This window comes from Sander lucioperca, chromosome 8 (assembly GCF_008315115.2).
Source record: "Sander lucioperca isolate FBNREF2018 chromosome 8, SLUC_FBN_1.2, whole genome shotgun sequence".
Taxonomy (NCBI): Eukaryota; Metazoa; Chordata; class Actinopteri; order Perciformes; family Percidae; genus Sander; species Sander lucioperca.
In genome coordinates, this window is record NC_050180.1 from 8,809,869 (window position 1) to 8,824,684 (window position 14,816).

The 14,816-nt window shown below is 42.5% G+C and overlaps 1 protein-coding gene across 5 annotated transcripts in view; it reads left to right on the plus strand.

Moving 5' to 3' along the window:
* hdac4 (histone deacetylase 4) overlaps positions 1-14,816 on the plus strand; it is a 136,753-nt gene that overhangs the window by 104,685 nt on the left and 17,252 nt on the right. For all 5 annotated transcript variants that reach the window (XM_036004143.1, XM_031291491.2, XM_036004144.1 and 2 more), the window contains 5 exons: positions 5,650-5,757; positions 7,629-7,684; positions 8,073-8,160; positions 10,276-10,395; positions 10,527-10,624. In XM_036004143.1, the coding sequence (XP_035860036.1) occupies positions 5,650-5,757; positions 7,629-7,684; positions 8,073-8,160; positions 10,276-10,395; positions 10,527-10,624 (470 nt within the window). The remainder of the gene's footprint in view (positions 1-5,649; positions 5,758-7,628; positions 7,685-8,072; positions 8,161-10,275; positions 10,396-10,526; positions 10,625-14,816) is intronic.

Consider the following 14,816-nt stretch of genomic DNA (forward strand, 5'->3'; position numbering starts at 1 on the left):
AGAGTTTTATCATCATCAAATAGCAGTATAATAACTGTTCCCCTTCGCCCACTCTCTCTCTGCCCCCTGCCTCAATAATGATCCCATTTGTTCTTGTTCCACCAAAAAAACACGTACACACACACACACACACACACACACACACACACACACACACACACACACACACACACACACACACACACACACACACAAACGCCCCTCAAGGTCCAGAGGCAACAAAAGCTGTTACTTGCCTTTCCGCTGTGTTTGTAATTATAACCAGATGTTTTCAGCATACGAGCTGTGTGTGTGTGTGTGTGTGTGTGTGTGTGTGTGTGTGTGTGTGTGTGTGTGTGTGTGTGTGTGTGTGTGTGTGTGTGTGTGTTTGTGTGTGTGCACTGCTTTGGTTGGGGGGTATGTTTTTGTTTGTGTGCATAGCAGTGTGTTTGGGGATGTTTATGTGCTAAGGCTGCTCAGAGTTGGAAGTGCTGTCTTTTGAAATGGATATGTTAGAACAGTCTCACACCTGTGTGTGTGTGTGTGTGTGTGTGTGTGTGTGTGTGTGTGTGTGTGTGTGTGTGGGATTGTTGACTTTTACACAATGTTGAGGATTTCCAAAGGCCAGCCCGATACCCACTCACCTACACCTACATTGCCCTTTTACTTGCTCTTTCTACATCTCCAACTCTTCTACATGTCATCCATACATCCTGACTCTCTCCCTCTCTTTCTATGCCCCCCTTTCTTTACTCCCTTGGGGCTTACTGCTGTTGCTGTGGTGGGAACAAGAAGAGCCCAAGCTCCGCGCTGCTCTGTTCTGCTCTTTATAATGGCAAATGGGGTCTAAATTGTTGTCTTCCTGTCATACGCACACATACAAGCCACGCACACACACATTTACAGAGGAAGGGGTTTGAAATTAGGCCGTCAGCCTGTGGGAAACCATCATTCCATCATACCAGCACATTCCCGCTCTTTTCTACCTCCGACATACACACACACACACACACACACACACACACACACACACACACACCCCCACACCCCTTCCCTTTCACTTTTTGACTAACTTGCGTCCCACTCCTGGCTTGAGGCGAAGCTAGCATCAACATGGGAAATAATAAACCACCCAGTCTCCACATGCTCCTTTGGAGCAGCATCTGTTTGTGCTCATTAACCTGACTTGTATATATGATTCAGTTTCCCATTCACTCACTCACTTGGCTCTTCGTTTGCTCCCTCGCTCAATCACTGACTCGGCTGCTACATAGTGTCTTCCACTTACGCCAGCTTCTCTCTCTCTTTCTCTCTGCTCCATCAGTCACTAATCATCAACACTCTCTATACCTCCTCACTCCCTCCTTTTTAGTTTTTAGTCTATGGTAAATGCACCACAATTTGTGTTTCATGGTTCTTCCTTGGCACAACTTAAAAAGAGCCCTTTTCTTCCCCTGTGGATGTTATTATGGAGTCCTCCTCCAGCCCTGATCGCTCCTGTCACAGGAGACAAGAGGAAAGTAAAGTGGGCCGGCTGGCTGAAAAGCTGTTGAGTCGCTTAACACACTGACTGGTTGAAGGACTGAGGGGCTGTACCAGTCAGCCAGCTGACTGACTGGAAGATTGTCAGTGTGGATGAAAAGGCCAGCGGTCTGACAGAGCAGGTGACTGGCAGGTTAAAGTTAACAATATTCAAAGTAGCTCAATTCTTGGCCCCATTCTGTTCTCTTTATATATGCTGCCTTTAGGGGCTATTATAGGAAAGCATAAACTGTCATTTCATTGTTACGCAGATGATTTGCAAATCTATTTGCCTATTAAAGCAAATGACAGTGTCGCACTAAACTCCCTGCTTAGTTGCATCACTGATATTAAGCTGTGGCTTTCAGAAAACTTTCTTAATTTGAATGAAGATAAAACGGAGTGTATTATTTTCAGTACTTCAGGCACGCAAAATGGTCCAGCTTTGAGTTTGGGAGCTCTAGCATCCTACACTAGGTCAGCTGTCAAACATTTGGGGGTTACTTTTGATTGCAGCATGAAATTTGACAAGCAGATCAGTGATGTTGTTAGAATGAGCTTTTTCCAGCTTCGTCTCCTGGCTAAAGTTAAGCCTTTCCTCAACAGGCACGATCTAGAAAAGGCAATTCATGCCTTTATTAGTTCTAGGTTGGATTATTGTAATGCTCTTTACGTTGGTCTGAATCAGACCTCCATCTCACGTCTTCAACTTGTGCAAAATGCAGCTGCTCGCTTTTTAACAAACACATCTAGACGTGCACATATCACTCCTGTTCTCTACACCCTTCATTGGCTCCCTGTGCGTTTTAGAATCGATTTTAAGATTTTATTGTTTGCTTTCAAGGCCTTAAATGGTCTAGCCCCGGAGTATTTGTCCGAAATTTTAACTTTGCGGGAGCACATTTGCGGTCTTCAAACCAGCGACTTTTAGAAGTGCCAAGGTCTAGATATAAACGGTGGGGTGACCAGGCTTTTGCAGTTGCTGCCCCGAGACTCTGGAACAAGTTACCCCCTGATATCCGCACTATTACAGATGTAGCTCTTTTTAGGTCCAAACTTAAAACGCATCTGTTTAGTCAGGCTTTTAATACGTAGCAGTGGTGTGACGATTTCGTTCTTCTGTTTCTCTGTAACTATTTCTGATTTTACATGTTCTTTCTTTATATTGTATGATATGTGTTTTTATTCTTGGTTTCGATGTTAAGCACTTTGGATACCTGCTGGTTGCTGTAAAGTGCTATATAAATAAAGTTTGATTGATTGATTGATTGATTGATAGGTGAGCCCCAGGTTTACTTCAAAAAACATCGCTAGAGCTCTGGCATCGTCCACTCGGCACATGTGTCTACAGTTCAAACACATCGACACACAGACCTTCCTTTTCTTCTTTTCCTCTGCCAGCTTCTTCTTCTCTGTGTTTATCAAGTGCTCCATCTGCCTGCAGTACCTGCCCTGCATGATGGAGGGTGTGTATATTATCCTGTGCAAGGTCCTGCTTACAATCAATGAATCACATAGAATATTGTGGTTCATTTGGCTTTGTGTGTGTGTGTGTGTGTGTGTGTGTGTGTGTGTGTGTGTGTGTGTGTGTGTGTGTGTATACACCTACATGTGTGTGGATGTACTATTGTGATTGGGGCTGAGGAATGAGCGTGCCTTAGCATTAACAATGCTTAACCACTGAATGGTGGCCCAATGTCTGAACATACTCAGAACACACACACACACACACACACACACACATACACACACACACAAAATCATACTGTATATACAGTCAATCCTGAAATCTTATTTTCACTCTATAAAATAAATAAATAAATAGCTCAACTTTTCTTGCCTTTAATTTCCAGTTTGTTTTTACCCATACTTAAAATTTTCCATCATATGGACATCGAAACTGATGTACCCTTTACTTTAAAATTGACACATAAAATTACAATAAACCTCAGAATGAGTAACCCATTATTAATTAAGAAATATTTTAAGTTTTTAACTAAGACAATGTATGTATTGATGAACATCTTAAAACACAGTTATCTTACTCATCAGGGGTCTCATTTATAAAACTGTGCGTAGGATCCTTACTAAAAGTGTACGTACGCCCAAAAGCCAAAAATGGCGTACGCCAAAAAAACATTCAGATTTATAAAACTGTGCATACGCACACCTTTAAGCAATGTTCCCTTTATAAATAACAGATTACCCACAAGTGTGCGTACGGGAATCAGCCTCTTATCCCGCTCTGTACACGCCCATTTTTAACCATAAATAGTCAATGCAAAGCCCCTCATGAATGCTGATCAGTATGTTAATGACCCTGGCAGTTGTTCTTTCGTTACGCCGAATCATGACGACTGGCGGGGAAAAAGCAAAAAACTTCTCAGATGCTCGGGAATTGCTGCAAATTGAATCATAATTTCGGCCAGTTCTCGCACAGTGTAGGAAAACCTGATCCATAGACTACCTATATTAATAATACTGTCCAAAACGGCAAGCATTACGGCACACTCCGGGACAGTATCGATATACCAGACCTAGATTTCACAGAACTACATATTATATCCAAACAAGCCTTAGTGATAAAGGTGAATATTATATATAATATTTATTAAAAAAAACACTTATCTGTCTGACATTTCCCTCTGGAAACAGTCGGTTTCCCCCAGAGTGGCGAGGACCTGTATTTGGACCGGGATAGCACGGTTCCGGCGCGTTGCCCTCTCTACTGGACCCAATTCAGTACATAGATCCAAGAGCTCAGCTTTAGGGAATTTAAATCGGCATATTAGTCAGTCATCGTCATGGTCCCTGAATTCTCTCTCTCTCCTGATTCTGTCATTGGCGTAGTCCTCCTGCAGTGCCAGCAGTGCCATCAGGCAGCATTATGCACGGGGGTCACCGCAGAATTTATATGTTTGCAACAATTTGTGATTGTTAACACCTTGCCAAAATCACAGCATCAACTAGTGGTATTCCCCAACCCTGAGAAACAATTTGAAGACGAAAGTGTAATAGGCAAACACACTTTTCTTCATGCAGTTTTTGTCACGAACAGTATTAAAGTTCGGACCAAAAACGAGGACATTAAGTGTAACGATTATATATATATATATATATATATATATATATATATATATATAAATATTTAGTAGGTAAGTGTAGGTAAGCAAACTGAGGATTTTCATTCATTCTTGTTTACCTCAAAATTTAAATAAATAAATAATTAAATAAAATAAAAAAAGAAAGAAAATAATTTAACTCTTTTTTTATAGCAAACATTGATTAGTGTAAAGTCACTTAAATTATTCAATTATTATTCAAATTATTCAAAGTTTGTAATTTCTGTATTGGTGTTTGATGCTAGTGTTTGTACTCCCTGTGTGTTCTCAGTGACAGTGTGTGTTATCTCAGTGAGGATTGTTCATAGTGTTTGGCTGCACTGAGCCTGTTTTGAGACGTGTGTTAAGAGTTGTGTTGCTTAGAATGAGTTTTGCAGGAGATGTGAACTGTTTAGCTCAGGTGACTGTTGGTAGTGCAGACTGTAGTTTGAGTTTTGCACGTGGTTTCAGTTGTGACCACTGTCGTTTAGCAATCGAAAAAAAACAAAAAAATGTGCGTGAGGCATCAATACTTGAACATATTACGAGTAATTGTTATTCCCGGATGTACTTTCTGCAGTCTGACTTCAGTTCACCACCTCACCATCTGCGTCGCCAATTCCCATTGTCTCCAAAATGTGTGTACGCATGGGTCAGAGTTTGCGTGGAGGACCGCACATTCTGCCGTCAAGTTTGTTTTTTTATAAATCACAACCTTTGCGTGGGAAGTGATGACGTCAGAAATGATGCTGTCGGTATGATTAAGCTTCTAAATATGTCTTACTGCCTCACAGTGTCACTCTCTGTTGTGTTCTCTCAATGACAATGAAACAATTTCAGCAGTCCCTAAACAGCCACTTTTAAAGACTAACTTTGATGTGAAATGACACAAGCTAAATGTTTCCAAATGTCCCCACAGTTTTGCAATCACTGTCACACTGAAGTACTGTAAACCAAAAATGGAAAACAGTGTGAAGTTGCATATTTTTTCTCCTTTTAAAAAATGTGATATAAACAACTCAATACTGCATTGTGTTTGTGTTTGCAGGTGGACAGCGATACCATTTGGAATGAGGTCCATTCATCCAGTGCAGCTCGTCTGGCCGTCGGCTCGGTGGTGGAGCTCGTCTTCAAAGTAGCAACAGGAGAGCTGAAGGTTTGTTCGGATGCTTTGTGGAGTCAAATGAGCAGCAAAGTTGTTGTTGGCTTTATTTACAGGGATTGGACTGACTAATGGATGACGTGTGTTTGTCATCTGTGTGGCCTTTTATATGTGGGTATTTCTGTGTTTTTGTTTAATAACCTTTGAGTTGGAGCCAACAAAGCTCAGATGGATTCCACCAAAATAAATCCATGACTAGAAGTTTTAAGGGTTTGATTTTAGTCTGCTTGTCAGGTTGGACTGCCTCTATGCACATAAGTGATTATGTAAATGTTTATTTGAGAATATTGCTAATGGATTAATTAAACCTTGTTACACCCAACACTATGAGTACATCATCTCACAGTGCTGTACTATCCATCCGCACCTCCAAACACCTCAAGAAAAGAGAAACCTCTTTCCAGAGCCATCCATCCCAAAGTCTCGTTACCACCTCCCAGACAGACATCCCCACCCCCGTCACGCTTTGCCCAACAGCCAGCCAGCCTTCCTGTGTCTGTGGCAATGGCTGCTTACTGTTTGAACCCAGCAGGGAGGCCCGGCACACGGCCACTGCAAATGCCAACAGACCCCACTAACAGGCCTGTTTTATTGGCATTACACCACAGCCACCTGCAGAGCAGCCGTCACACTTAGCGTTAGCTTAGCACCAACATACCACAGACTAATGACATTCCTCTGAGAGACAGTAGCACGCCACGTTTTTGACTGTATGTGCTGCCATTCAGTACCTCTTGCATGTGGGCACAATTACTATAAAAACGAATGGTCTGTTCTATAGAACATTTTGTGATTGCTAATATCAGAGCTTAATAGGAAAATAAAATGGACCACACATTCCAGGAGGAAAAACGCTAAACTTAACATAGACATGACAAATATGGACTTGCTTCAACTGTGGTTCAAGTTCACAGGCATTGACTTGCCCTCAGCTTAACCTGATCTTAACACATGCATACACATGTGTACACATGCACACACACACGCTCACACGCATGCTCACACACACACACACACACACACACACACACACACACACACACACACACACACACACACACACACATGCTTACACACATACAGTACAGATGGTCCTCTGTGGATCCTCCACAGCCAAAATGACCAAATTCCACCTGCACCAACAACTCTCTGAGCTCCACAGAACGCTATAACTCTACTCCCCACACACACACACACACACACACACACACACACACACACACACACACCTGTCACTCACTCCATCTGTTGCTTTCTATTTCTCTCCCTGTGTCTATTTTAATCCATTGTTATTTTTTCCTCTGCGTGGAGAAACAATCCACCTTCCCCTCGTCTCTCATACACCTACATACATATTGTATTATGCAGCCCGCTTATTTCGAGTGTCTTCAAACCAGCTGAGGCCGTTGTATCTACAGTAAACTCTCGGCTAGCTGCTAATCCACAGCAGCTGACTCAACATCATTAGTCCAGCTTGCCTCGCTCTACATCAGCCCGAACATCTTTCTAATGTCCCCCCAAAGCAGTGGGAGCCCCAAAAACAGTTGCTGGGAGTCCCACAGGCCCCTGCCTTAACAAAGCTCCCCTTAACTGACCCGATGTAAGCATCTGTTTCTGTGTATGGGTATGCACACGCTTATGAATTTCTCTAAGGCTAACTAAGGCACGGTGACATTTTCTTTGAAGAATTATGGTGGTGAGAAGATTATGGTTTGGTATTGACGGACGCACATTGTACATAGACGTAAGATCATGAGACTGAATTAATTTTGCTTTTGATTTGTGTTGTCATCCTCATCTGACCTCTCAGTCTCTCAAAGAGAAAGGAAATGTATCGTCAGATTGATTTTCGTTTCCCCTGACAGAATGGTTTTGCTGTAGTTCGACCTCCTGGACACCACGCGGAGGAGAGCACGCCTATGTAAGTACATTGGAAAATTGAGCAAGAGAAAGATCAGTTCTAGCCTGAATAACAGCCACTTTATCAGACCTTTCTCCATAACTTCATCATTCTGGTAAATTCAATTCCCTTCAGGACATACAATTCCCTGACATTTCCTACTACCTCACCTGTTAAAAAGCTGTATTAGCCTCGTCCTTCTAGACAACTTGCATTCCATTTTGTAATATAGTATATGCAAATATTAAAGCTTCTATTTAATTTCGGCACAACATACATTAATGTGTTGTACCTTAATGTCAGCTATACTTTAATGTCATGACTGTATTTAAGTATAATATTGCTCAAGCTTGTAAATATGATGATTTCAGGAAGTTAATAGCACTGTCTCGTTACTGTCCACTTTCAGGGGCTTCTGTTATTTCAACTCAGTCGCCATAGCAGCCAAGCTGCTGCAGCAGAGACTCAATGTCAGTAAAATCCTCATCGTGGACTGGGTGAGTACCAAATACAGCGCAATGGTTTGCTTGGTACATAACCATCTATTTAGAGAATTCACACCTAAGTGCTGTTGTGGTGGCAGTTGAACATCTTATTTACATTGTGTGTTTTCATTAGGTTTTCTTTTTTCAGAAATGGGTAGGCAGGATATCTTGTAAAATAAACCACAGAAACCCAGAAATACATATATGTGCCCATTAGACCACTGGGTCCAAAACAGTCAGCAACCTGTATAGTGTACTTGTTATGAGAGGAAGAAAAGGGCTTAAAATATCAGCTATTTAGGTCAGACACTGTCTCTCTTTTGAAAAAAAAAAAGGGACAATGTAATTTTTAAGAAGGTATGACAAAGCCTCGGTCATGTCTAGGAGTCCCTGGCTGGTCATGGCCATTACCAAAAGCCTTTGAAGGGCTTTTTCATTTCCTCTCTGTCTGTCACAGGGGGACGTTTAGTGCAGCTAGCAAAGTCATTGTCATGCGACTCCAGCCAACAGGGACATTTTTAGGATCAGTGTATTAAAGCATTCTTGGGATATAGTCAATGAGGTCATTTAATAGATGTTGTCTTGCTGGCAAAAGTAAAGAACTTTTGAAGTTGAGTTTTATTGAATCCTGCTGACCATCCCTCTTTAACATTACATTACATTACATGTCATTTAGCTGACGCTTCTATCCAAAGCGACTTACAATTAAGTGCTTTCAACTGTGAAGGTTCAAACTCCAGACCACAAGTAGTAAGTGCAAATACAGTAGCTTTAAATAGGCAAAGCTACAAAGAGACATATGAAAGTGCAGGTTCGAAAGTGCAAGTTCAAGATTTTTTATTTATTTTTTATTTTTTTTTATCCGAGGTGTAGTCGGAAGAGATGCGTTTTTAGCCTTCGGCGGAAGATGTTTGGCTTTCGGCCATCCTGATATCGATGGGGAGCTCGTTCCACCATTTGGGAGCCAGGACAGTGAACAGTCGGGATTTTGTTGAGTGATTAGTTCTCCCTCGCTGTGAGGGAGCAGCCAGCAGTTTGGCTGATGCAGAACGAAGTGGGCGGGTTGGGGTATATGGTTTGACCATGTTCTGGATGTAAGCGGGTGCTGATCCGTTCGTGGCCCTGTACGTAAGTACTAGTGTCTTGAAGCGGATGCGGGCCGAAGAGAACGGAGGAGAGGTGTAGTGTGAGAGAACTTAGGGAGGTTGAAGACAAGTCGAGCCGCTGCATTCTGAATGAGCTGCAGGGGTTGGATGGCACATGCAGGCAGGCCAATCAGGAGGGAGTTGCAGTAGTCTAGACGTGAGATGACTAGAGCCTGAACCAGGACCTGAGCCGCCTTCTGCGTTAGAAGGGGACGTATCCTTCTGATGTTATGCAGCATGTATCTACACGATCAGGTGGTTGCAGCAATGTTAGCAGTGAAGGAGAGTTGGTCGTCAAGTGTTACACCCAGGTTTCTAGCAGTCTTGGTGGGGACTACTATAGAGTTGTCAATTGTTATAGTCAGGTCTTGGGTAGGAGAGCCCTTCCCTGGAAGGAAAAGGAGCTCAGTCTTGTCGAGGTTGAGTTTCAGATGGTGTGTGGACATCCAAGAAGAGATGTCAGTCAGACAGGCCGAGATACGTGATGCTACCTGAGTTTCAGACTCAGCAAAGGAGAGAATTAGTTGGGTGTCATCTGCGTAGCTGTGATAAGAAAAGCCGTGCGACTGAATGACAGACCCGAGAGAGTTGGTGTACAGAGAGAAGAGGAGGGGACCCAGGACTGATCCCTGAGGAACCCCAGTTTTAAGTGGGCAAGGTTCTGAGCTAGACCCTCTCCAGGTTACCCGGTAGGTTCGGTCTGCCAGGTAAGATGGCAGACCGAGATCACAACGGACTGCAGCTGAGGTACAGACTTGACTGTCTGGCAGTATTGCAGTCTCTGAGTGTCATTCAGTTAGTCCTGGTGCAGGTGCAGGAGTTGGTTGTCCCGTCTCTGTGAAACTCATTCCAAATCATTTGATGTCCTTTTGGTGACAGCTGCTGTTATGTCTCCAGTGTTAATCACTCATTTTCCCACACTCACACCACACCCAGCTGTGTAAGATTTTTGCCCTAACCTGTCCCTTTTCGATGTTTCCAGGATGTTCACCATGGTAATGGCACCCAGCAGGCCTTCTACACAGACCCCAGTATTCTCTACCTGTCACTGCATCGCTACGATGATGGCAACTTCTTTCCTGGCAGTGGAGCACCTGACGAGGTGGGAAGGAACACCAGTCTGTCTCTCTGCCTGCCCACCCACCTGTTGCACAAAGTAACCGTGTGTGTGTGTGTGTGTGTGTGTGTGTGTGTGTGTGTGTGTGTATATGTGTGTGTGTGTGTGTGTTTTAGGTGGGCAGTGGAGCAGGTGAAGGCTTCAATGTGAACATGGCCTTTACTGGAGGACTGGAACCTCCCATGGGTGATGCAGACTACCTGGCTGCATTTAGGTAAGACACAATAGCATCTGCTACTTTAGAGAGTTTGTGACTGAGTTGTCTTACTGTAGATTTAGTTACTTTGCGATGCTAAATATCTGCCCTGAAAGTGACTTGGAGGGAATGCTCAGCAGTACATACTTTGACAAATGATCTATTGGGGGCTGTTGCGTAGATAGGGAGCTGCAAGGCCTGATTTCTATTAGGTCCACTCTAGACTGGCACTGCTCCATCGGACTTTGTAATGAAACAAATAGGCAGAGTTTTATCATCATCAAATAGCAGTATAATAACTGTTCCCCTTCGCCCACTCTCTCTCTCTGCCCCCTGCCTCAAATGATCCCATTTGTTCTCGTTCCACCAAACAAACACACATACACACACACACACACACACACACACACACACACACAGTCACACGTAAAAAACATACTCACACACACACACACACACACACACACACACACACACACACACACGCACGCGCGCTTGAAAGGCCTACAAGCATACAGACATGGAGTTACCACAGACGTCTCTTGTCTCATGCACACCTCTGGTTCAAACAGCTGGTAAGGAGCAGGTCTGGATTGGTTCCAGCACTCTTTGAAGATGAACCCATGTATGCGACCGTGTGTCCATCTGGCCCGAGCCAAGCACACTAAACGGACAGGCCACAGTCTTCTCACAGCTTTCCGCACGCAAGCACCCGGAAGCACACCTTAGCCCGTTAATGCAGCCCAGACCCCTGTGTGCTCTCACTCCCCCTCTCTTCACTTTTTATTGTTTCTTCCCCCTTCATCCTCCTCTTTCTACCCATATGTGCATACAGACCGATGACAACCACATAATATACATATATCATACTACAGACATTATGTATAATCACTGAAGCCAGTAGCCAGTGCAGTATGCCTCACACACAAGTTGGTATATTATTTCTCTCCATCTATATTGATACACAAAGCAGAGTATTATTCACACAAATGAAATACCATTGAACAGTAACACATATAAAAACTAGCAACTGTGCACAGCATCTAATGAACAAGTTTAATGAGTGTTACAGAACCTTCCATAATTAACAACCTCGGTTGAGTGCAGATCTTCAGAGGTATCCAAATTACTAGAAGAATTGCTGATGCACTTCAATATAGAAATTGATTTAAAAAAAACACATGGCCTACAGTGTGCTGTACTATTACTTATAACAGGAAAGGCAAAAATCAATGTCTTGTCTAGCTGTGACGGGCTGGAATTCTATGATTCCATGGTATCGTACGGCTAAAAGATTGAAAAATATGAAAAATATGTATAGAAATTAACTGAAAATGAAGATGTCTTTTTTAATTTGAAATATTATTCAGTTGTCTACTACAACACTACAATAAATTGGTAAAAACATTGTCTTTTTTCCCACAGTACTACAGTGTTGCAGATTTGCCTCATAAATGACAGTTTACACTTAACCGTTTATCACTAACCGGTATAAACTTGTTATTAATAACAAATTGATACTTCATATTTTTAAAGGAGTACTCCAACCATTTAGTATTGCACTTCCATAATGTTGGTTTACTCTCCAGAGACAGAATAAAAAAAGACAGGTCAAAATTGATGCAGCGGAGGCTGAGATATTCAGAGTACTTTTAGTCCCCATGTGGATCACGCTAGAAAAAACCTAGGATCCTGCAATAATTATTGTAATGCAACTCAATAGCATCTTTCATTAGACACTTACTGCCTCCTAAATGTCCTCTTCTTTCAAACACCACACCTCCCAGTTTATAATGCATTAAATGCAGGCTTTTGGTTAAAAGGTTTAGGTCTTAAGCCCAAGATGAGATAACGCTGATGACATCGTCAGGGTTATTTTTTTTCAAACTTTGGAGAACCAGAGCCACGGAAAACATTACACAACTGTTTTCACAGGCTGTGTAGTACTCATTGTGATGACTACACTGAACGTCATGTACAAAATAGGTGGAGTGACCCTTTAACTCTTATAAGGGCATTGTTGGAGATGCTCCATCTGTATTTGAGCCGGTCAATGCATCTTTAAGTTAGTCAGTACCGCACTGTGCTTTAGTTAAACCAGGCCACTCTCTTAACACTAAACTGCTTTGTTATACAGTAGTTTTGATATCTGTGTTTGTTCGGGGGTGCATCCACCCACATGAGTAAACATGCATGTGGAGAGAGGCTTGTACTCTGTTTGCGTGTTCTGTTTATGTAATTGTAGGTTATTAAATCAGAATTATGAAGGAGGTCCAAAGATATAAAGTAAAAGAGAGTTTGGGTGTGTGTCACCTCAGACCCTGGCGTCATTAATCCCCCGAGGCTATAGTGGTATTGGACAATTCATAGGCCCCACAGGACAGCAGCAAAACTGTCTCACACAAAAGTCAGCTCATAGATCTACCACACACACGCACGCACACACACACACACACACACACACACACAACGTAACACAGTTATAGATACTGCATGTGTTTATACAAATGCACATGCTGCACACAAGCTCATAGAAATGCAGAAGGCCCTGGCTTAAACTTACATGAAGGTGGAATATGCACAAAAACACAGAGAAACAGATGCACAAATGCTCACACATGCAGCTTTTACATCAATGTGCTTACACATTTACAACCACATGCAGACGGACAAATGTGCATGGACACCTGATACACACAGCCTCTCTTTCTCTCTCTCTTTCAATCTCATTGTTTATCTGTGTGTTGTGGTCCTCTCATTCCTCCCTCTTTGTCTTCGGGAGGGGATGCGTGCCTTGCAGCCGGCACCTTCCCATTCCTCCGCTGGCCTGTGCCACGTTGCATTTGCAGGGGATCAAGTCTGAGCCTCCAGAAAGCACAGAGAAAAAAGATAAGAAAATTGGCCCTAATGAAAACCAGAAGCACCGTGTCTCTCTCTCTCTCTCTCTCTCTCTCTCTCTCTCTCCTCATCCTCCTCTCACTCCCTCTTCTACCATGAACTTGGAAAGAAGAGAGAGGAGGAGAATTAAACTTAATTCAAACCAGCTCTCCGCAGCGCCAGATGACAGGGCTTTGAAGTGTAAGTGTGCGTGTGTGAGTTTTTCGCTCTCTTATTCTCTTTCTCCTCTCTCGCGCTCCTCTACTTTTTTTTTTTATGAACGGAGGGGGAAAGCCTTGAAGCTCTGCAGTTTAACCTTTTGTTGACTGGTTTGATGAGCACTGCTCCCTCTAAGGGACAGTCTACATTCCTCACCTGGCCCTTTACTGAATGGGTGAGGTTGAATCTTTCCAATGTTAACAACTCATGGTTTGGATGCTTTCTGTCCCTATAATACTTTACAATCATTGAAAATGAAGGAATTAGCTGGTAATGGCGATTATCTTTGGTAAATACTGGCAGATTGTTTGACTAAAAAACTTGTTCTCTCAACTTTGCATAACAGAAACTCAACCTCAAATGTGTTTACACTCTTTTTATTAAAGTGATATAACACATACAGTACCAGTCAAAGGTTTGGACAGACTTGTGTCGAAACTTTTGACTAGTACTGTATTTTTGGCAGAAATGGAATTAGATAACTAGTTTATTCCAATGTCTATTAACAATTGAAGTCTAAGGATTTGATAACTAAACATTTTTTAGAAATACTAAATGTCTTATCTCCAGCTTGTGGTCCACCACCAATGCCACATTTCAGCCCTTTGCCCTCCATGTTAGAAACCTGGAATACGTTGGATTAGAAGGCATAATCACGATGTGGAAAAGGATAAATTAATGACTAGAGTAATTGCACAAAGATTAGGAGTCTCTAGAGAGGAAGTTTTCCTTGGCTCAAAAAATTACCACTACGTCAAGACCTACTGCTGTATTAACCTGTGTGAGCACATTTGTGTGCACTTGAAATCATATTGGATGACAGTTGCCCAAAACTGAATGCACTCATTAGGATCAGAAGAGTAGTAATAAGACAGAGCAGAGCAAATGGAAAAAGCCCCATTGTGAGGTTTAGCTTGGTGAAGTTAGTAGTCTATAAAATACAGTCGATGTTAACAGGGCTTGATGTGCAAAGGGAGATATGTTGTGTGTGTGCACAGAGGCAGTGATGGTGGCAGTAAGAATTACATTTCATGTGTCTGTGTTTGTCACAGATTCAAGTTAGATTCTTATCTTGATTATTGTCTGTCATCATAATCAATGTATAATTTGGAAG